This window comes from Diplotaxodon limnothrissa, linkage group LG4, assembly GCF_057381915.1.
Source record: "Diplotaxodon limnothrissa isolate DT_005_m linkage group LG4, D_limnothrissa_male_GT1.1, whole genome shotgun sequence".
Classification (NCBI taxonomy): Eukaryota; Metazoa; Chordata; class Actinopteri; order Cichliformes; family Cichlidae; genus Diplotaxodon; species Diplotaxodon limnothrissa.
In genome coordinates, this window is record NC_140599.1 from 20,388,930 (window position 1) to 20,412,351 (window position 23,422).

Sequence of the window (23,422 nt, forward strand, 5' to 3'; positions counted from 1 at the left end):
AACTCTTCCCGAGCGACGGAGAGTTTCGCGGGGTCGAGGCGGCGCGCGCGTGCGAACACTGGGGGACCGACCGTCGGAATATAATGTTCAACCCCGTGCTTCGTTGCCGTGTTCGAGAAATTAGGAACAGTCAGTGAAGGGAACTCCAAGAGCAAACGCTGAAAAACATTCCCTGAAGTCACTAAATTAGCCCGATTCAGGGGCTCGATGGCACGAGTGAAACAGGGCATTGATGAAAAAGACAGTGCGTCGATTAAGCGTCTGTTAGCGACATCGACCAGCAGTCCGTGGGCACAAAGAAAATCAGCGCCCAAAATAGGTACAGAGCTAGCGGCAACAACAAAGGTCCATTGGAAATCCCGACCATGAAAACAAACAGTCACGAACCTTTCCCCGAACGTTGCGATGGGAGAGCCATTAGCCGCAATAAGCTGCGGTCCGCAGCCTGCTGCTAAACTGTCGGCTCCGGACGGGGGAAGGAGGCTCTTCTGGGAGCCGGAGTCGACCAGGAAACGTCTCCCAGAGCGCGAGTCTTCTATGAAGAGCAGTTTTTCTTTGTCGCCAGCGGTCGCGGCCGCTACAGCGCGCTGGCGGGGTCCATGTCCCAGGGTCGGAAAAGCGCACGGCGGCAGGCAGCGGCGCGCTCCGGCGCCAAAACGCTGATGGTAGAAACAGAGGTCCCGTCCGTGGTGTCGCTGTGCCGCGATCTTTGCCGTCAGCGAAGGATCGGGTACGTCGTGGCAGGTCAGCGGGGAAGTGGAAGGCGCCGCCGGCGAGGCTGGAACTAGGTCGTGATCGTGGGAAGTGCGGGTAGCCAGGAGAATACGATCCGCGTCCTCAGCCAGGGAGCCATAATCCTTCGTGCCCAGAAGCGGAGAGTTGGCGAGGCCGGCTCTCACGGCAGCCGGCAGCTGTCGGAGGAAAATGTGGGCGAAGAGGAATCCCCTGTCGTCCGGTCCGAGAAAGGATAGCATGTGCTCCATCAGTTCGAGAGCCGTACCACCACCCAGGCCTGAGAGGGAGAGGAGCTTTTCGGCTCGCTCTGCGTCGGTGAGGGCATAGCGCCGAAGAAGCAGCTCCTTAAGGGCGGCGTACTTCTCTCGGGTGGGTGGGTCCCGGAGGAGAGTCAACGCACGACGGGTGGCTAGCGGGTCGAGAGAAGCCACCACATGGTGATATTTCGTGTCGTCAGCCGAGATACCACGAAGGACGAACTGGGCCTCCACGTGCACGAACCACGACGGGGGATCGTGAGGCCAAAAGTCCGGCAGCTCGAGCGCCACAGCAAACGTAGCTGCAGCCGGAGGCAGAGGGCTGGCGGCTGCTGATGCATCCAGAGCGGAGTCGGCGCCACCATCGGACTGCAGCATGTTCGAGTCAGGGGTCACCAATGTGGAGGTAAACACAGACGACACGAGAGCTCTCGATAAACACTGCTCGTTTATTACTCATCACCACAGAACTGAACACTTTCCCTCCAAAACACAGCAACAATACTTCCTGAGAACTGGGTGTGAGTGGAGCCCTCCAGTGGTCCACCACAACGTAATTGCATCCCTAAGGAGATCCACCACAAACATGATTCCTGCACGATCCAATCTGTAGCGTCTCGATAATTCCCTGTCATCCAGTGTTTGCAGGACATCTCTCCTGCCTCTTCTGTTGGCCATTTTGTGCAGCTGCTTAGGGGAACTCCTAAGCCACTAAAAGTCCTCTTCCCTGCTCTTAGCAGATCTCGCCTTAGGACCCCTTTTAAGCGCTAGGAATCTTGAGGAATAGCTTTTATATTAACTGGGATTGTCGTGTCACTTTTAGGGGAAATTCTAAGAAAACGTCATGACTCTGAGAATTTTCTTAGAATTTGGCCGCTAGGAGCCAATTTTTGCACAAAGATTCTTTAGGGATACGGGCCCTGGTTGATAAATGGTTTGTGGTTCAGTCTTTACAGTTCATAGATAATTTTGCTCTTTGTTACAAGCTACTGTGGTACTGCAAAGTACTTTTTGGCAGGTAGCTTAGTTGTAGGGTCAGAAAAAAAACACAAGAACAGGGTTTGAAAAACCATGTTTCCATCTTACAACTATAGAATCAATACAGAATAGAAAAAACAGAAAACAATATGCTATAATAACTAAAGTAGAAGGACATATTTTTGCTGCTGCTTTATTACTTATGACAACCAAAGAAACCATTGTATTACAGTAAATTAATATTTATGTTAGAAATGTAAGTAAAATGGTAAACATAAGACATGTGCTATAGAAGTTTAAGAATAAAACTGACAAATACATCACAAAACTAAATACTCAAATTTACTTAAATTGAATCCTTAAAACTGGAAAGAATCTGAATATCACAGTATCCCTGTGGTTTAAAGCAGCAGTCCCCAACCCCCGGGCCTCGGACCGGTACCGGGCCGCGAGAGTTGAGGCTCAGGTGAGAAATGTATGGTTTTCAGGGTTTTTATTGGTTTTCAGCGTTATTTTGTTATCGTTTTTATCGTTAACTCTGTTTTCATGGGTCTTTTCACGTGTGTTATGAATAAATCTTCTTTTTTTCGGTACCGGTACTAGTTTTATTTTGTTGTATTTATCCGCGACACCTCAAAGGCCGGTCCGTGAAAATATTGTCGGGCATAAACCGGTCCGTGGCGCAAAAAAGGTTGGGGACCGCTGGTTTAAAGCACTAAAATATAAAATCAATGTTACAGATATAAAAAATCTGTAACATTGTAGTTCTACCGCTGTATAATTTTCTGTATAACTAGGGTCTACAAATAATGAACAAATACAACAAAATGGAGAAAATAGATATCAAAACATCTTTGCACAGAGTGCTGCCTTTTTGGTTTAGACCCTCACAATTAAAACCTTAAAAACCCTGGGAGGAATTCATGCTTAAAAATCTTCATCTATCCATTTTCTTCTGCTTATCCAATTCGGGGTTGCTGGAGCCTTTCCCAGTTGTCAAGCGAGAGGCAGAGTACACCCTAAACAGGTTGCTAAGGTTATTACACTCAACTAAAACTAAACTAAAAACTAAGACTAGATATGAATATTTTAGTTAAACAAAATAAAAACAATAAACAACAGAAATGATTAAATGACCTCATTTGAAATACAAATCAGAGGAAATAGTTTTAGTTTCAGTATTTGTTAGTTTGGTAAAAATGTTATTACAATGTGCCTGACATGGTATTGATGGATGTGTTTGAGACACTGGACATGTAACAAGACAAGTGGGTCAACTGTTTTCAAAAAGTGAAACATTTCTATTGTTTCCACTGGTTTTCCTAAATTTTGTATTTGATATTTCCACTAAATACAACAGTAATTAAAAAAAATTAACAGTAAGGCAAGGCAAGTTTATTTATATAGCACAATTCAACAACAAGGTGATTCAAAGTGCTTTACAGAGACATTAAAAAACAATAAAAAGCATGATTTAAAATTGATCAAAAGAAAAAACAGTAGATAAAATCAGAACGTAACAGTAATAAAAACCAACTAAAACTAAACTTTTTCAAACATTAAACAATAAATTGAAATTGTAAGTCTTGAAACTAAACAGAAATGAAAAATAAAAATGAATGACAAAATACAAAAGTAATAAAAATGTTATTACAATGTGCCTGACATGTTATTGATGGACATGTTTGAGACACTGAACATCTACAAGGCAAGAAGTGTTATTTCTACTGGTTTTCCTAAATTTTACCTGTGACGTTTGCACTAAATACAACAATAATTAAAAAAACAAAAACATAACAGTAATAAAACCCAACTAAAACTAAACTTTTTCAAACAATAAATTGAAACAAGAACAGTCTTGAAACTTGAATTAAAACAAAAAGTCAAAATGAAATAAAAATTAATGACAAAAATACAAAACTATAATAACTGTGTCACACAGCTAACTGTCATTCTTGCTCACATGCACATCTATATCCAAGATCACCAATTAACCTAACCCCCACACATGTTTTTGGCCTGTGTGAAGAATTTGGAGTACACAGAGAGCACCCACACAGACACAGGAAGAAAAAGCAAAGTCCACACAGAAAGGCCTCAAACTGGATTCAAACCCAGGAGCTTTTCTCAGTGAAGACTGAAAAATCTCATTTCACCAAATTCATTAAAAGTCAAACACAACATTCAAAGACAGCAGGCAACACAACAGAAATGTCTGTGGTGATATCCAGAGACCTCATCCTTTTGGTCAGTGTTCCCTCAGAGATGTTGAGTGGGTCATCAGGTTTCTGCTGTTACTGTGTGGAGCAAATCTGAAGCATCCAGTAATAATAAGCACAAAGATTTTTAACACTCAGCTGCTCAGGCAAACAGTAAAATTGCCAGTGCTTACAGCTAGCTTTAAGATGTCTTGAAAGCTCCTCAGCCTAGAATAGAAAATCTTAATATCTGTTGTTTCTGTTACTGTTTGTATAGAAAATCATTTTTGGAAACACTTTATTTTAACATGTTTGAGGTGACTCGGATGTAAAAAGGGTAAAATAACACAAATTATAAGTGGTGATATTATTCAAATACTTTGTCTGTGCACAGAAATAATTAATCCAGCATGTTTACCTCAGCTGTCAGTCTGATATGAGTCAATAAGTCACTTCTGTCCAAAGACTGTGGAGAATATTCAGGGAAGTTTTTGAGCATGTCCTGAACGTTTATTTTGGTAGTGCTGCTGTTTTCACAACTGTTAGCAGTTGTTTAGCAGCTGCTAGTAAACTTCTTTTAAAGTAAATCTAACATTATGGTGTCACACTTTAACACTTAGTGAAAAAAAACTCTCATCCAATGTAAGAATATAATCAAACATTTTATTTTTTTTAGTTGTAACTTTTAGAGCTCTGCACGGTGAAGCTCCCCAGTATATCTCTGACCTGTTGAAACCTCATGCTTCATCCCGAGCACTTAGGTCTTCAGGTCAGAGGCTACTGGTGGTCCCACGTACTAGGTTTAAAACACGTGGGGATCGGGCTTTTCAGGCACTGGCACCTAGGCTGTGGAACTCTCTGCCGTTGTCTTTACGCTGTCTAGACTCTACTGACTCCTTTAAAAAGCAGCTGAAGACATTTTTATACAAACGGGCTTTTAATTAATTTTAACTTGTATGTCTGATCTTATTGTAAAGCACTTTGTGATTTTTATCTGTGAAATGTGCTATATAAATAAATTTTACTTACTTACTTATCAGAGAGAAATGGGGATGTTTAGGGCACCGGTGCATAACATTACCTGGCACAATGTTAGATAAGAACCAGCTGGGTTTTTTTTTTTTTAGCTGAGATGATGAAAATACAAGCGGACAGCTTAAATGGCCATATGTAATTTAAAATGGCTATTTTGGATCTTTAAATTATGACAAAAGTTAATGTATATTTAGGTGCTTAGGATTGTCATCAGATTTCACCCCCTCTCTTTGAGAATTCACAGGAACTATTAAAGTAATTTAACACAAAATGGTTAATAATAATAATAATTCTGTGACATGAAATAACATTTAAATATTTACCTGGTTACTATGATGTCATTTCTCCCTCTTGACTGCGCTTAACTTCATTGTAATGTTGCTGCACAGTTTCAAGATGCTCTGAAACATCTGAAAAACAAAAAATAAATAAAACATGCTTTGGCATTGTTCAACATACATGATTCACCTTTATAGCCTATATTTTCTTTACCTGGGAGACTCTCACTCAAAGTTGATGCCTTGAGTGAGTGTTTAATGGAGTGGTCCATGGTTTCCTCCAGTTCCTTACAGATGATCTTCTAATTAAACATCAGAGCTTTTATTACTTTTTCCAAAGTCAAATATTGACGTTTAGAAACACCTGAAACATCTAAATTAATGGGTAGATGTTTGTTTAGAGTGCTTGTGGCCAGTTTATACTTCAAACTCTTCAGTCCAACCCATCGTATCAGACTAAATCTTTGTAATGCTGAAAAATAAAAATATTAACAGCAGCCTCACTAATGTTTAGAGAGCAGGGGTGGGCAACTTCCAGGCTTCAAGGGCTGGTGTCATGTAGGTTTTAGATGTGTCCTTGATCCAACACAGCTGATTTAAATCGCTACATTACCTCCTCAACATGTCCTGAAGTTCTCCAGAGGCCTGGTAACAAACTAATCATTTGATTCAGCTGTGTTGACCCAGAGTGATATCTAAAACCTGCTGGACACCGGCCCTTGAGGCCTGGAGTTGCCTAGCCCTGGTTTAGAGAATGTTCAGACTGAGCCAAAGCACTCAAATACAGAAAAAACACTACTTGGTCTCATTGTATGTTATAATTTGACAAACCATCAATATATTCATCTTCTTCATCATGGTCTTTTTTGCGTCCTCATACATGTTCCTATTTAAGGATACATGTGTCTCAATAGTCTTCCTCATTTTTTTCAGTGCATCAGTTCCAGAAATTTTTTGTGCGTCTACAAGAAAAGAATAAACTTTGTCAAAACATTTTTTTTTTTTATGTACAATTGTGATTTATTACAGTGACAAGCTGACAATCTTCTTACCTTCATAGCACTTTTTCATGTTTTTCTCAATTGTCTCTGTTAGACTGTTGTAGATGATTTTCTTCCCCTTTAGGATTATTTTGCTGAGTTTTGCCTTAATTTTATCCTCCTTAAAAACATGAAACATGGATGAGTTAATAAACAGAATTGGTATTTGAAGAGTGAATAGGTAAATTCTGCTATAATAAACTGACAAACTGGATTGTTTCATGTCGTACCTCTGTCTGAAGAAATATCAGCTGCAGTTTGACATCTTGGTATTTTTGAATCAGCGAATTTGTGTCAAGTGAAAATCTACTGATGACTCCATTGAAAGATCCGCCTTTAACATCATTTCTGAAAAAATGTTTCATGATGGCAGTATTGACAAGTTTGTTTTAATCATTTTAAGTATAGTGTACAGTTTAAATTTTTGTTTATTCTCACGGGAAGGTCTTTCTGAATTTTTCATCAATGCTGTCAGTCAAGCATGAAGCTAATACTGTGTTGAGATTTATTTGTTCCCCTTTTTTTGTTTGGTGGATGCCGTATTTCCAAACCACAGCCTGTAGTGTCTTGAAAAAACTAGGCTCTTGCTGAAACAAATTGGAAAACCATTTCTAAACACATGCTCATATAAAGGTCAAAATCTGTTGCTGTGATGTTAATTATAATAATTATAATTCAGATACATACATCACGGTCCAAAAAAAATTTCAGTCTTTCTTCAGAGGTTTTGGAATTTTTAACGCCTTCTGTAAGACATTGTTCAAAATCCTTGATCGCTTCATCAACTGCACTTTTGACTTGATCAAGTTCTTCTCTCATGTTTTTCTCGAGAACTTTACATACATCATCTGCTTTTCCAACACCCTGAAATTAAAAAAAGTATATTTATTTTCTATTAAAGCAGTAATAACATAAATACAACTCTCTATTTTCATTCATCATTTTGAAATTTTTTTCAGTCAGTTCCTGTCAAGAAATCTTGATAACTAAAATCTTGTTAGGTGTCAGAGTTATGGAAACATTTGAAGTTATAAATTTGTCATTAATATATAGTTCCACATAGATAACTTGATCTCACCGCTTTGCTGCACCTGGCACCTTCAATCAAAGACAGAATCCCATAAGCTCCATTCACATAGTTTATTGTCTCAGAGTGGCAGTCGTTGAGATTTTGCAGGAAGTCTTGAAGTTTGGGTATTTCTGTAAATAAAAGTAATTTAATCTAATAACTTCTTACTGGTTTACATAGAGGGAAAATAAAACAAGATATGCATTGAATAAGATTGTTTTCTTTTAATCACAAAATATTCTGACATGCTTACAACCTACCATTGTCATCTTCTTTTACGCGTTTTCTTTTCAGGAACTCATCAGCACTCACTGTGAACACTTTGAAACCTTTATCGCTGAACTGCTCCTGAAATAATGTGTTTTAATTTTAATAAAGCTTTGCCTCGCCATTACAGAAAACTGTTTGAACATCTTTAAAACTCACACTCAGTTCCTGGAATTCGTTCATCACTTCTTCCTTGGCTTCCTGGTTGTGTGCAACTCTTAAATGGATAGAAAAGAAAACTGGACTCAACATATAGCTTAATCATACAGCAACACATCAAGAAAATAGCTGAGTGTTTGTCTTTCAAAGGATTTGCATGTGGAGTGCAAGATACCTTTACCACTTCAAAAAGATGTGTCAATAAGATCAGCATAATTAAAGGACTGACCACTTCAGGCCCCGCTTTTCTGCCTTCTTTTTATTTTCTTTTTTCTTTTTTTTTGTGTCCCGTTTGGATCTTTAGCCATCAGAATTGTTGTCTTCAGGCCAAGAAAGATGCCAAGCGGATTTATTTTACCAAGTGGATCATCATGGCCTTGCCATATTGGTCCATTTGATTGACCTTTATTATAATTATGAATTTATTTTACTTTCAGTTCCTACAAACGGGACAGACATGACTGGGCGACAGGACAGGGAGAAAGAATGAAAGAAAGAGAGGGAGAGAAAGAAAACCAAAGGGGAGAAGAGACGGTGAGAAGGGGGGAAGAAAGAAAAACAAAAACAAACAAAAAAAAAAACAAAAAAAAAAAACAAAAAACACCTGGGTCACCTGTATGGAGAAAAAAAACAGAAGAGAAAGCAAACAACAAAGAGCAACATAATAAAAAAAACGGCACCATCACAATAAACTAGCTAGCAGTAGATATCAGTAGATACTAAGTAATAAACGATATTGTGCAGCACGCAAGATAGACAGCGCACAATGTGCTTCTTTTTATTTTCTGAAGGATCGTGCTTTCTATTATTCCTAACCTTTTTTTTTTATTGTTTATGGTTTCATTCAATGGTAAATGGCCACATGCTTATACAGATTCTGCAAACCACAGTAGTTAAAGTAATAGTTCTGACTGCTAGTGAAAATAGTTTTATTTACAAATAACTCCCTCACTGAACTAACACAATTCCTCAAAATGTTTGTAAGTAAGTAAGTAAAATTTATTTATATAGCACTTTTCACAGATAAAAATCACAAAGTGCTTTACAACACAGGAAATGGAAATATAAAAACAATATAACAGTAAATAAAACAATGTAAAACAATAAAACTATAAAAACTATAAAAACAGCATAAGAAGAAATTAATCAAATGCTTTTCTAAATAAAAATGTCTTCAGCTGTTTCTTAAAAGAATCAATGGAGTCCGTGCAGCGAAGAGACAGTGGGAGAGAATTCCACAACCGTGGTGCCACAGTCTGAAAGGCCCGATCACCACGAGTTTTAAAACGAGTGCGCGGTACCACCAGCAGTCTCTGATCTAATGACCTTAAAGCCCGAGAAGATGAATGTGGTTTCAGCAGGTCAGATAAATGTACTCTCTGCTTATATTCCTTCATATTAAATATTTTTTAAATAACTTATTTTAACATTGCATTCAACAACAAACTTAAAGGGCCAAATTGCAATATATTTCTTCACGTCAATATACAGGCTGCAAGGGGGGGTGACGTGGGCCGCAAGTGGCCCCCGGGCCATGAGTTTGAGACCCTGTTCTGAAGTATAAAAGGACAACGCTTTGTGATTTTCTATAAAGTTATGTTTAGCTATGTGTATACCACGGCACCTTTTTGACAAACATGCTGAAAGTGGAAAATGAGAAACATGTCCCATGCTGTACTTGAACCCACAACCTTAGACAAACAGATCTAAACTGTTTCGCATTCGTTTTGTATCGTAGTGCTAAATCACTACAGATGTAATATACTTTTGTCCACTATGGTTTTCCGGCGCTGTTTCAAGTCTGAGTCGCCACTTCCAGAGAAGAAATCAGATCTCAGAGCTCTGTGATCATTAACCACAGGTAAGAAAAAGGTTATCTGAAATAAGAGTAAACCTACAGAACGAATATGCAGCTGTGTTTTGAAGGGTTATCTGATTTATGACAGCTAGCGTCCATCATTTGGTTAAACAGTTGTGTCAGTTGTGCTGAAGTAACGAGCTAAATGATGAATGAACGGGAGGTTTCAGTTATTCGTGTGTTGCTGTCATGTTGTAATGGTAAATAAGCTGGGTGGGTTTCTGACAGTGTTGTGTTCATATCTTACGAACATTAGAAACGCTAACTGACAGAAATAGAGCACAGACCTGCTATTTTCAATTCTTTAAATAAAAATTTCATTCAAACACTTTTTTCTATATCCAAGTGTTTTATATCTAACATTCACACTAAGATAAATACATCAGATGGTCGGTTGCGCCGTGTGTCTGGCGACACTCTTGATGGAGGACATTGAATGACATCTATCAATTCGGAACCACGATAACAGAATTCTGGCTGACTGGAGCTGGCTCGGACCTGGCTTATTGAAGAACAAGAAGTGGCTACAGCTGTTCAAAATCCCACAAGGCTGGCTGACATGATAGACGATGGGCAGGGCTGTGAGTACACAGACTGTGTTTATTGAACGCAATATGGATAAGATCTTGGAGAAGAAGATCAGCTGAACACGGAACACACACACACACACACGCATGTACACTGACACAGACCTACATTCACCCCCCACCCCCTCCAAACGCCTTGGAAGTGTCTTCTATGTTGTGAGATGTGATGATTCATGTGCTATGTGCTGAGGTGTTTTTTTTTTCTGTGTCAAACTGATCTCCCTGTTGGAGCTCAGTCTGGGGAGTTCTTTTTTCTCCTCCCTAACCCCTTCCATTGTTATTCCTCTCTGACCTGTCTTCCCCATGTGACGTAATGTATGTATGGTCGGAAGGGTAAGATGGTGCTGGCAAGGCTGGCAGCAACCCAATTTCCCTCGGGATGAATAAAGTATTATGTCAATGAAAAATTGTACTTAGTAGTCAGTATAAGCTTTTAATGATATAAGTTTACATGTGATAGAATACTGCATGATGGCCTTTTTATTACTTAGAACTGATTGTTCTTTATAAAAACTTGTTCTGATATTTTTATCTGAATCTTCCCACAGCGATAGTAAGAAGCTCAACAAGCAGTTCTGACCTCTTACCAGGAAAAAGAGCTGCTTCCCACATTCCACCACACACACACACACACACACACACACACACACACACACACACACACACACACACACACCTACCAATATTCCACTGAACAAATGTATTCATTATTGTATTACTTTTCTCATGTATAAATAAAGACAAGTGCAAGAACAGAGCGCTGATCACAGGGCCCCCACTCTTGTGTGAGCGCTCTGTGACCGCCCTTGCAAGTAAAATCTGCAGCGTGTGTGTGTATCCACTCTCTGACTCTCAGCTGAAGAAGTGTCATTTAGAATAAATCTCTTGACATATTATCAATCAATCAAGAGCAAATCAGGGGTCAGCATCTTGCCCAAGGATACTTGCATGCAGACTTTCTTTACTGCCCTTCTAAATTATACTGTCTATACAGAGATGCTTCCTGGTGCAAAACACTGTCCACCTAATAAACAACACAGGATTATCATGGTATTGTTACAACCCCCTCTGCTAAGGGACAGGGAGTGAAATAAAGGTTTTATTGCAAAATTCAAACAGAAAACCGACAGGGCCATGTACTGCAAACCACTGGGCATATAACCAGCACAAAATTAACTAAACCTAAAAGCTAACTAAGGCTAACCTCACGAGCAGTAACACCTCAAAAATATACTCAAGCTAAGTTCAACCATAGTTAGGGGTTAACAAGCAGAGTTCAACACTATGAACAGTGTTTAGCGAGCAGGATATCATCTCAAATGTACTTCATGAAAGTATAGGTAATTAATGCAGAAACACAGCCCCAAGGGTGGTAACACTATATAATGTAATTTACAAATAAACAAGACAATCAAATAAAATCATAAAGTAATGTGAAAAATTAATGTTACCTACATTATCTAAGTACAAACTGGTGTTTATCCTTTGATAATGTAACACAAGCTTTGTCCCTACCAGGCCTTGAACCTGTTCTCTGACGGTTCTGTGTAAGCAATCTTTTTTTTATTTCATTGGCTGTTGCTGCATTCACACTGAATGCAATACAGCCAATACGCAATGGCCCCCCACAGAAAGAGTAGCAGTTTACCCACTAAACCTCTCAGTGAGACACATGACAAGCTAACAAACTGTAGATGAGCCTTGTGGTGAGTATTACCTCATACGTGGGGCCCAGACTATGGTGAGACACAGACAAACCAGTACCCAAATTATATTCAAATGAGGGATGCTGTAATAGAGTGAATTGTTGCCTTATGGCTTATAAACTGGGAAGTGAACGTGATATCGATGTGTTTTAAAAACTGTGGGGATCCCAAGAAGTTGTTCTACACATGTGTGGATTTTTGTTTGTGTAGAGCTTAAATTTAAGGTCACAAGTGCGAGTTAAAAAATGTTCTGTAAAATCTTTGCTCCAAAAGTGGTTGGTGGAATTAAACAGGGAGTGAATTTCCGGGTACTGTTTTTAAGGCTGGGGAAACCTGCAGTAAGTTTTCGTCACGACGAAACATTTCTCCCACTGAAAACACTGTCCAGTTGAACAGAATCAACTTTTGGGGATTAACTTACTTGGATGATTGAGCATGTATCTAGATGTTAAAGAAAAAAAATTCACCTGAGGATTTGTGTGCCTCACACTAGCCTCATGCTAACTCTCCAATACACATGAATGGGGAGGGATTTGAGAGACAGAAAAACTGTAGAAATGAAGTGAAATAAATATCTTAGTTTTGCAGACAGTTGCTCTGGTCAATTTGGTGTAACAGTAGGGTCTAAGTCAAACGGTGTGGGAGAAATATGGCCTAAAAGAAGGAAAGTGATTCAAAGTCAATGTGACCCTATCAGCAGAAAAGAGGAATATTTCAGAAAGTGTTTAAAATTTTAAAAATCTGAATGGAAGCACGCAGCTCACGGACAAGCGACAAACGGTGTGAGACTAGTTAGCGGCTAAAGACATAGATTAATAATAAACAAAAATGGCTGCTGCTTTACAATGATCCAATGAAAATACAAATAAGCAAAATGGCCACTGACATTAACATCCATGGCACAATTTATTCTTTAACATGCAATTGGAACACCTTAAGTCTTTTCAAAAAATTTTAAAAAAAAATCCCTGCCCTTGAAATAACAACAAAGGAATAACTAGAGAACACATTTCCTAAAGAAAACTCAAGTGTGAATGTGGATAGCTGAATTGTTTGAGATGAAATGTCATAACTTCTGAACCTTTGGTTGGAAAAATATCCATTGAGCTGAAATACACCGAACCATTCATCTGAAAGTCAAAGTGCAGAATTGCTGAAAGCTGAAGTTCACAAAGTCTAAATTTTCTTTTGTCATTAATCAGCTTATTCTGTTCAGCTACTTTCAAACTCTGAAACTACTTCTTCTGTGTGAACTTCTGCTCTCATGTGAATGAGTTGGTGTATTCAGTGTACACACTGGTGTACAAGACTAAGTAATTATAAAAATTCAACTCAAACAATTCAGCTGTCAGCGTTCACACTGAATTTTCTTCAAGAAATGCATTCTCTAGTAAACTGGTACTATCTTAGTCTTGATAATAGTATGTGTCTTTAATATGATTTTTGATATCAGTTATTGAGTACTTTTGCCAACACATTCAGCACTGTGTGGTTTGGTAATTCACTTACCGATCATCTGCAGGATCAGACTTGGTGCAGATAAAGTGGATTTGCTGACATTGACCACCATTTCCAATGAGGCCATGTGCACTTTTTAGGATCTCCCAGGCTTCAACTTCTGATGCTGCTCGAGTAATTTCAGCCACTATCCACACAGTAGAACAATCTACAACAATCTGAAAGAGAATCATAGAATGTCAATTTTAAATAATTACACAAAACAATGTTCAGACAACACAGGACAAAACAAGATGCAGTGGATGTGAATAAAATACCTGTTTCCACATTTCGTTCCTGCTCTTGTTACGATCACCATTTCCAGGAAGGTCCACAAGTGTGACATGCTGGAGGAGCTCATTGTGTGGCACCCTGACAGTCACACTTTTCACTAGTGGCCAAAACCACTGCTGTGCTTTATATCCATCTTCCTGCTTTGGTCCACCCTTTGTGTATATACGAAGTTTTTGAGATAGCTCTTGAGCCTGCAATAAATGAAATAAATACGATAATGCAAGACACGTAACCTGTACAATCACTGAACGTGTCTTCAAATTGGATTAAAGAAGTAGTGCAACGTAAAATATGACTGAAGAGCAACGATAACGTGTAGTGAGTATTGTAGCTTTTAGTGATACTATACCTGAATACGTACCTATACCTAACTGAATTTCTAAAACTTACAATTACAGTAAATTAGGAGCAGAAAACCCAAAATACAGCACAGGCTAATGTAAGTATGTACAACCATATGTACACTCTTGACCTCAGGAGCTACTACTGACATCTTTAGGATGAAAAACTTTTTGAAAGCTTTTCTCATACCATCTATCCATAACATGACTTTTTGTTTGTTTCAAATCCTCTAAATCCATTTCAGTGGAACTCAAATTTGTTTGTTTTTTTCTCCTTTTTTAAAGCTATTCCTTGATGAACTTGCTGAGTTGCACAGCGACTATCACTCATTCTGTTAAAAAACTAAAAAACAAAAAGAATTAGAACCTGCCCTGGTACATTTGGTTGTCATTTTATGGATTTGGAGGTGTGATAAATAAAAATGTTCTCAGTTACAAATCCACTAAACTTGCAGTTAAATTAGTCCAATTTCTATAGAGTCGGCCGAGAGTAAATTATGTCAGTCCTCGCAAACTGAAAACATAAATACTTTCTCAAAGAATGCATTATTTAGAGTTTCTGAGCTTACTGTGTCACATTCCAAAGATTTCTTCATGGAGTTTAAAATTTCTGGTATATGTCTGAAATGCTTTTCTTCAATGAGGTTTTTGTTTTTCCACTCTCTGAGTGCTCAGATAAAGTAGAAAAGGTCTATATAAGAATCAGTCTTCCCTATTTAAGTAGGATGGCAGGACCTGACAAGGGAGCTCAGTGTGCTGAGCTGCAGGAGGCAGCTGGAAAACATTGTAAATAAACATTCACATTTTTGTTTCTGTCTTTGGTCCTTTGATCACATCTAGTTTTCAAACTGGTCAAAAGCAGCACTGAGGTTTGATAAGGCAAGAAAAGATTTGTTTTGTGATTTTGGTCTGTAGCACTTATCAAAGATGCATTATATTCTACTCTGCTTCTATTTTTTTTCTTTCTTCATTTTTTTAATAACAGTTAAAGCCCAATTTGCATAGAGTAGGCCGTCTATAAATTATATCAATTTCAGACTTTGCAAACAAATTTCACTCAGTAAAACAAGAAACATTCTAAGTAATAGTAAGTAATAGAATAGCATTTGACCTTACTGTGTCACAATTCAAAGATTTCCTCTTGGACGCTAGAAATTCTGGAATATTTTTGAAATACTTTGGTTCTATAAGGTTTTCAGGGGATTTGTCTTTCCATTCATCTCCATACAGGGCTGACATCTTTTTAACCATGTCCCGATAGTTATCATCACCTTTCTTGTAAGTTTTCAGTGACCATAATTCATCATGCCACTCCTAAAACAAGATAAAAACAAAAACAATCTTTGGGTTTTCTTAAATGTCATGCAGACTAACTAGAAATTATAATTATTATAATTATGTATTATATAATTATTATATACATACTTATATATACATATACTGTGAAAAATAAACATTCATTTTATTGTACCTCTTCTTTAATGAACTCAATTTCCGCTTCATACTTTAAGCTACGTGTGTTAGCCTCCACTTTAATCACGACTGAGGTGCATGCGCTGATACTTCCAGTGGGCAAAAGATTCTTCTCATCAATGATGGCATTGATTAACGAGCTCTTTCCAGCCCCAGTTCTTCCAAAGACACCAACAAGCTCTCTCTTGTTAATCTCTAAATCACTGATTTTATTCCTATGGAACAAGAGTTTAAATGTGAGTTAATTTATTCAACAATGAAATGTATCGCAAAATTAGAAAGCCATCTCTTTGTGAACACCTTGTGTATATGATTTCCGTTCACCAGAATAGTCTTACAAAAGACATCTGGATCTCATATAAATAAAGCTTCATTATACCTTAAGTAAAAGGTCTTACTTAAATGTTTATATACCCACTTTATAAAAGCACCAAGTTCTTCTTTGTCGTTTATTTGGTCCTTGATTTGTTTCATTATGCGTTTCACTTCAGACAATATTCTGGTGTCTGTCAAAGTGAAAGTAAAGAAGTGTTTAGCAGGAATTATGAACCATTATAAACACACAATGTGATACACTGATATCCAAAAAGGGTAATGTATCAGGTTCTTATGGACCACTTACCAAGTACTTATGGCACAAGTTGATTGTTCAATGTTTGATTTGAAATAAGAAAAATTTAATATAGTACCTCAGATACCAGCAAACTGATGATAAAGTTTTTTCCTGCTATACAAGAAAAATTTCATTGGATATGTTGTTTAGAAACAAAGAAAAATACCTGAGTCACAACGTCTTTTAGCTGCTGGGAAACATTTGAGGGACTCAGCCTGAAGATCCGACTTTCGCTTTCCTAAGCCACAAAAAAATATCCGTTTGTTGGCTGGGTCTCTCTCGATATCCAAACTTAAGCTCAATGGAATCATTTAGTCAAAATAAAAATATTTCTGCTTTGAAAGATGAATATCAGATGTAATAGATAGTATATATCTTACCTTTGGAACTTGTGGATGGCAAAACCTGAGGATGAATATCAGCTATACAGATCACTATTTGCATTGGCATTGTTCGTTAACAACATTTAAAGGACACTAACATACAAATTTTACAATCAACAAACGTAAATGCAGTGATTTTTTTTATTAGCCAGCAGACTGATGAAAAATAAATTATAATAACCTTCTTCTTAGTAAACATTGGTGATACTATGAGACAATTCTTTCGCATAATTAAGTCCCAGTCCCAAAGACCTACAGAGACTGTTGGCAAACCCCCTAGCTAGGGCAAAATGTATATTCCCCAACCCCCTATGAATTAAGTTTTTAGATTCAGTCATTTATTGGCTACTGTAGAGAGTGGTCAGTCTCTATAAACCAGAGAATGGAGCTTTACTTTGTCTCAGGCAGTTGGCCCAAATGTCTGAAGTTCAGTATAACCCTTACCTGAACCACATCAGCTGCTTCTTCATGCTCCTGTTTAAGCTGCAGATAAAAAGTGCAAAGCAGTGTTTAATATTAAGCTCTTAAACATGTATTTGTCATATGGACATTAAATCTGAAGGGGAAAAATTTTTTTTAACTTACTTGGAAAAAAACAATTGGTTCCTGATTTGAGTTTTGTTCTTCCTATCACAATCAAAACAATTAAAATCTACATTAGTTAAGAATTAATACAATTAAATATAATTACTGCCAGTGAAACATTGTCACCAGTGGGTCACTTGGTGTTTGCTTTCTGCATTAGAGTATGACTTCTTGTTCCAACACACAGTGGTGTTTTTGTGTAGCTTATCTGGGTAGCCAATTTAATTAAAAACTTATAACGTATTTCAAGGTGTAATCTTCAACCATTCACTCAGGAACACAGAATTGGAGACTCGACTTCACACCCTTAAACATCCCGTAGCTAGCCAGGCCCCTTTAGCCGGGGCACAGCCAAAGGTAGTGTAGGCCCCATTGGCTTCCTCTGGCAGATTGTCCCGAGCAGTCGGGGAAACAAGATGACTGGGTGACAATAGGGCTGCCACGATTAGTCGACTAGTCACGATTACGTCGACTATTAAAATTGTTGACGACTGATTTAATAGTCGACACGTCGTTTGAAGCTTTGTAAGATCCCAAAAGACGCAGGAATGAGTAGTAGGATTTAAGAGTGTAATAACGGACTGAAACAGAAGATGGCAGCACTGCATGTACAAGGATGCCAGCTGCCGTTAAACCCCGAAGAAGAAGAAGTAGCTGTGTCCCAGAATTCATAGCGCGACCCAGCTCAGTTTCCAACAATGGCGGCAGCTAGTTAGTGTTAACATTACTCTTATTATTCTTTCTGGGTCACAAAATAAACGTTTAACATGTTTTCAGGCAAGAATGTAGCTGTGTAAACCTCAAATGTCTGCTCAGTTTATCAAGACACCACATATTTTCAAAAGCGCTCCGACGTTTTCGGAGGCGTCTGTTACCCACTAGCTCGATAGCTAGCTGGGGTTCAAGGCTCACTAGAGCCCGTGAGAACACTGGACTCCCGGCAAATCGTTTTCAAACCCACCACCGTCTTTCGCTACTCAGGTTAAACATGATATATAAGTCATTTAGATAACTTAAAAATGTTATTGTTTGGCCTTTTTTTAGTATTTTATTTGTTCCTGAGTAAATCAGTTTGGCTGAGATTAAAGTTATAGTTTTTACACAGCTGAATAAAAGTCAAGCAGACAGCTGATTATCAGAAGTGTGAGATGCTCGAGAATATACTCCGGTGTCCCGTTATATTTTAGATAGCAAGGAGTTTATTAAACTTCACCGAAACAATCTGCAAATTTCATTAAAATTTAACAAACTATCATCTTGTCTTTATTTTTAGTTAGCACATACCTTAAACACTTAAAGCTGTAAGCTAATGATAGTTATATAAGAGCAGATGCTGCTGGTGCAATAAGCTTGTACGTTTTATGTCCAATGGATGCATGATCTGTTTAGTTGACTAATCGCAAAAATAATCGGTGACTAGTCGACTATCAAAATAATCGTTTGTGGCAGCCCTAGGTGACAATGAGGAGGAAGCCCCTGGTACACCACCAACCCATTCATGTGTCTAATTGTTTTTCCCTACTTGGCGACACACCCGCAGGGGATCAAACTCTGGTAATTGGTGATTCTGTTCTGAGACATGTAAAGCTAGAGACATCAGTCAAGATGGCCTGAACAGGCGACAGTGAGGGAAATTTAAAACTGCTGGCTAAGGGTAAACATAAATTCAGTAAAATTGTAATTTACGTTGGCAATACTGACATCCGGTTATGTCAATCAAAGGTCACTAAAATTAATATTCAATCGGTATGTAACCCTATAGGCCAGCGGTCCCCAACCTTTTTTGTGCCACGGACCGGTTTATGCCCGACAATATTTTCACGGACCGCCCTTTAAGGTGTCGCGGATAAATCCAACAAAATAAAACTAGTACCGGTACCGGAAAAAAAAGAAAATTTATTCATAACACGCGTGAAAAGACCAAGGAAAACCGAGTAAACGATAAAAACGATAACAAAATAATGCTGAAAACCGATAAAAACCCTGAAAACTATACATTTCACACCTGAGCCTCAACTCTCGCGGCCCGGTACCAAACGACTCATGGACCGGTACCGGTCCGAGGCCCGGGGGATGGGCCCGCAGCTATAGGCAACAGAATGAAACTCTATTTTGTCTCAGGTAGTTGGCCCAATGTCTGAAATTCATTATAATCCTTACCTGAACCAAACCAGCTGCTTCTTCATGCTCCTGTTTACCCTGCAGATAAAAAGTGCAAAGCCAAATAAAATACTGAGCACTTAAACATGTATTAAAAATTGTATTTCTCGTATAGATACTAAATCTCAAGGAAACAAAATAGTTTGTAACTTAATTGAAAAGAAGTGACTATTTCTTGATTTGTGTTTATTTCTTTCTAGCACCACCAAAACATTGTAAATCCATATTAGTGAAGAATTTAAAAAAAATTATGCTACATATTGTTACTGCCAGTACATTTTTTTTAATATCAAGATAGTTCTAACAAAAATTAAACCTCTGTACACTAAAATAACAATGATTGTCAAAGAAATCAATTACCTTTAACAGCTTGAGGTTATTCTTGAATATCACTCTTGGTCCAGCTTTTGGGATCAAAATATCAATTTCTCGATCATCTAGATAATACAGACTTTCCGCATTGATTTGTTCATCTGTAATTAAAAGTAAAATTGAAGAGATAAAGATTATTCTCAACTTGCTTCAGAAATTCTCGCTAATGAGTGAAAAAGCAATCCGCACAGTTCTATAAGCTGTTTTACAGTTAACAGATCAAATAATAATCAATATCTGTCAATCAGATCAATACTTTACCTTTAAATTTCTCCACCCAATCACTTAGGCCCCATTCAAGCAGTGTGTTTCTTACGAAATCATCCATGACCAAGAAATGAAACTGAAATATAAAATGCAATATTTAACCAGACAGCACTGCTTTAAAGATTAGACATCATGATCAACTTTAATCCTTTAATGCATACAGAATACAATAGAACTTTATTTGTATAGCACATTCAAAACCAGCGGTACACCAAAGTGTTTTACAGTAATACAATAATTTAAAGAAAGGAAACTAACGGAATAAATACACCAACAGGCGGAGAGCACTAATTAGTAGTGATGGGACGTTCTGTATCGAGGCTTCGGAGCGTGTGTCGAGTAATGGAGGGGGCGTTTCCGCGAAGCGCGTATCGAGGCTTGCTTCATTTATGGGAGGAGCTGAAAATGATGACGTCCGAAGCCTCGCTGCCCGGCTGTACCACGTGACTGGTTCATGAAGTGGTTCGAACTTTGCCGCGAGCTATGACAGCGATATAAACCCCTCAGACTTCATTCAAAAATGTGGGTGTTTGATGGAGAGTTGCGGTTAGTGTGAGTTTGGAGACCGTTTGGAGGTTTATGAGAGTGAGGAGAGAAAGTCTGGAGAGAATGGAGCCAGCTAAGAAGAGGAGGATGTCCTCCCCTGTGAGGGAACATTTTGATCTTATTCCTCCCAACAAGGTATGTAAATTTCTACAGAAGATGTATTTTCATGATACTGATGGTGCAATACAATTTATGTTAAGCTGTCTTTACTTTTGTACAAGGTGAAGTGTTTGCTATGTGCCAGGGAGCTGGGATATAACAACAACACCTCATCCATGCTTAGGCACTACAGAGCTTTGCATGAGAATAAGGGGAACACCGATTGTGGAGCAAGACCAGGTGAGCCATCAAATGCAATGATAATATAGGATGCAGTAATGTTACTAAATGATATAACAATATTATACAACTGTAATAAGTTACGTGTGTGATATTTATATTTGTGCTTTGTCTTTATTGTCTTTCCTCAGGAGAACAATCTCAAATAGATGAAGACCTGGTCAGCATGGTGATTGAGGACTCACAGCCATTTAGCATTGTGGAGGACAAAGGATTCAAAAGACTTGTTAAATCATTAAATCCTAGCTATGTTCTCCCCACTAAAAAGGTCGTAAAAGCAGTGAAAATTTAGTTTTTACAGAATAAAATGTGAACAGGCAGGACTGAGGCTCAAAGCCTCAGTGTGTAGCTGTCCATACCTCAACGTTACAAAAGCACAACTACTGTCCACACCCCAACCACACCTCACCTCACAGTAAATGATCATTTCCATTTCAAGCATTTCCAAATAATCATTTCCCATACTGCCAGTATAAATATACACAGTATACTGCCATCACTACAATATACATGTTTTACACACTCCTTTTGTTGTTGACATTTACAGGCTGTGTGCAAAATGCCACACTCTTCAAATTCATGCCAGCTATTATTTTTACGTCCAGTAGGTGTCCTGCTAGAGCAAATGAAGCTTCATGAAGCTTCGCGTTGGGGTGAACCAATTGGATGAAAAGCTTCAGTGCTTCATGGGGCTTCATCTGCCCATCACTACTAATTAGCTGCAGCGCAGTGAAAATATGCAAAAGAAAATACAAACACAACTCGACTAGGAGATTATTCAGCAATAAAATAAAATAAAATCATTAAAACTACATAAAAGAACATTTGCAGGATACAAATACTAACTAGGGAAGGCTAAATTGAATAAAAAGGTTTTCAACCGCGATTTAAAAGATTGAACTGATTCAGACTCAGGAATAGCAAAATAGGAAGATTATTTCAGAGTTTGGGTGCAGCTATGGCAAAAGCACGATCCCCTCTGGTCTTCAACCGTGCCCTAGGTTGCACTAAGAGCAACAGGCCCATCTACTAGGAGTGTACAAGCTGCGAAGTTTAACAAGATAGCTGGGAGCAATGTTATTTATAATTTTAAAGGTAACCAATAGTCATTTAAAATCAATACGGTATTTGATGGGAAGCCAATGAAGGTCAGCGAGGATAGGGGTGATAGAATCAAACCTGCCAGTTCCAGTTAAGAGGCGTGCAGCCGCATTTTTAACAAGCCGAAGTCTGCGGAGAAGGGGATTGGAGGCCAAAATAGAGGGAGTTACAGTAGTCTAATCTAGATGCAATAAAGGCATGGATAAATTTCTCAAGGTCCTTACTGGGTATATAAGGCTTGGCCTTGGCAATTTGGCGTAATTGGTAAAAGCTAGATTTAACTACAGTGGAGACTTTGTTTGTTTGTCAACTTTAAAAGAACTGTCCAAGTGCGCCATCGTCGCACTCTCATACATCATCAGAGACACTGATATTAAATTCAGATTAAAAGTTTAAACTGCTCACCTTTTGTTAGAAGTAATGCTGGAAAAGGCTGGTGAAGAAAGCAGTGAGACACAAACAGGAAACAGGCGGAAAAAATAAAAATCGAGCAAAAAGCAAAGTCCACAAATGGATAAGGTTAAAATCAAACTGGAACTGTGTGGCTCAGACTGCACTATTGCAACTGCAATATAATAGAAGTTTACATATACATATAATAGAAAGGTAAACCCAACATGAATAAGGCGGGAGCAGGAAAAGCAGAACGGAGAACCGAGAAAGGCAGGAAGAGGAGGTGTTTGTGCAGCGCAGATGGGAGTGGGTGGCAGATGGGTAACCTGCCTCAGAGGAAGTGGGGTTTTTTTTTGTTTGTTTGTTTGTTTAAAATCAATCAATGGGATTAAAGTTTACAGACGCATTTTCATCTATACTTAAAATACACTGAAAAAAAAAAACATTAAAAAAGGGAGAAAAATACTTTCAGCTGTTCCCTTTTTCACAAGAGCTCATCACAACAGACACAAGAATTTGTGCTGCTAACCAGAATCAAATCAGGGATCTTTCACTTCTTAGGCAAACAGAAAAATAACTATATTATGGAGCCACTAACATTAAGTTGCCAAACTACATTAAGGTTCTTAGATTAAAAATATCAACATAGGTTTTATTATCTGCTGCCACATTGTACTGATAATAAAGGCGTGAAACAATGTTGGGTGATGAAGACTTTTTTTAAAAAGTTCTTTATTATTACTATTCGTTTCATTTCAGCGTTATTTATAGATCACCAAATTGCAACAACAACAGCCTCAAGGCTCCTTATATTGCAAGGTGGCCCTACAATAATACACACAGAGAAAAACCCAACAATCATATGACCCCCTATGAGCAAGCACTTAGGCA

At 38.3% G+C, this 23,422-nt stretch overlaps 1 protein-coding gene across 1 annotated transcript; it reads right to left on the minus strand.

Annotated features, from left to right (window-relative positions):
* Nucleotides 1–4,196: 4,196 nt before the first annotated feature.
* Nucleotides 4,197–22,768, minus strand: LOC146633702 (nuclear GTPase SLIP-GC-like). The gene is made up of 24 exons (XM_085351612.1): nucleotides 22,544–22,768; nucleotides 20,147–20,228; nucleotides 19,874–19,986; nucleotides 19,514–19,552; nucleotides 17,354–17,395; nucleotides 17,213–17,251; nucleotides 16,766–16,790; nucleotides 16,552–16,623; nucleotides 16,191–16,278; nucleotides 15,771–15,987; nucleotides 15,416–15,613; nucleotides 13,943–14,149; nucleotides 13,677–13,843; nucleotides 8,017–8,074; nucleotides 7,851–7,938; nucleotides 7,600–7,721; nucleotides 7,209–7,385; nucleotides 6,960–7,108; nucleotides 6,752–6,869; nucleotides 6,534–6,642; nucleotides 6,313–6,443; nucleotides 5,696–5,783; nucleotides 5,527–5,613; nucleotides 4,197–4,282 (listed from the first exon to the last, which is right to left on the minus strand). The coding sequence occupies exons 2-23, from the start codon at nucleotides 20,211–20,213 to the stop codon at nucleotides 5,534–5,536; spliced, it is 2,394 nt and encodes a 797-aa protein (XP_085207738.1). The 5' UTR covers nucleotides 20,214–20,228; nucleotides 22,544–22,768; the 3' UTR covers nucleotides 4,197–4,282; nucleotides 5,527–5,533.
* Nucleotides 22,769–23,422: the final 654 nt, after the last annotated feature.

What these genes read in the sequence shown, in the direction of transcription:
- LOC146633702 (XM_085351612.1), bottom strand. Translation starts at nt 20,213, where the DNA reads ATGGATGATTTCGTAAGAAACACACTGCTTGAATGGGGCCTAAGTGAT. An exon ending in AACCAATTGTTTTTTTCCAA is followed by an intron (nt 17,252 to 17,353) that starts GTAAGTTAAAAA and finishes TTTTATCTGCAG; the next exon opens with CTTAAACAGGAGCATGAAGA. An exon ending in GCCATCCACAAGTTCCAAAG is followed by an intron (nt 16,624 to 16,765) that starts GTAAGATATATA and finishes TTTGTGGCTTAG; the next exon opens with GAAAGCGAAAGTCGGATCTT.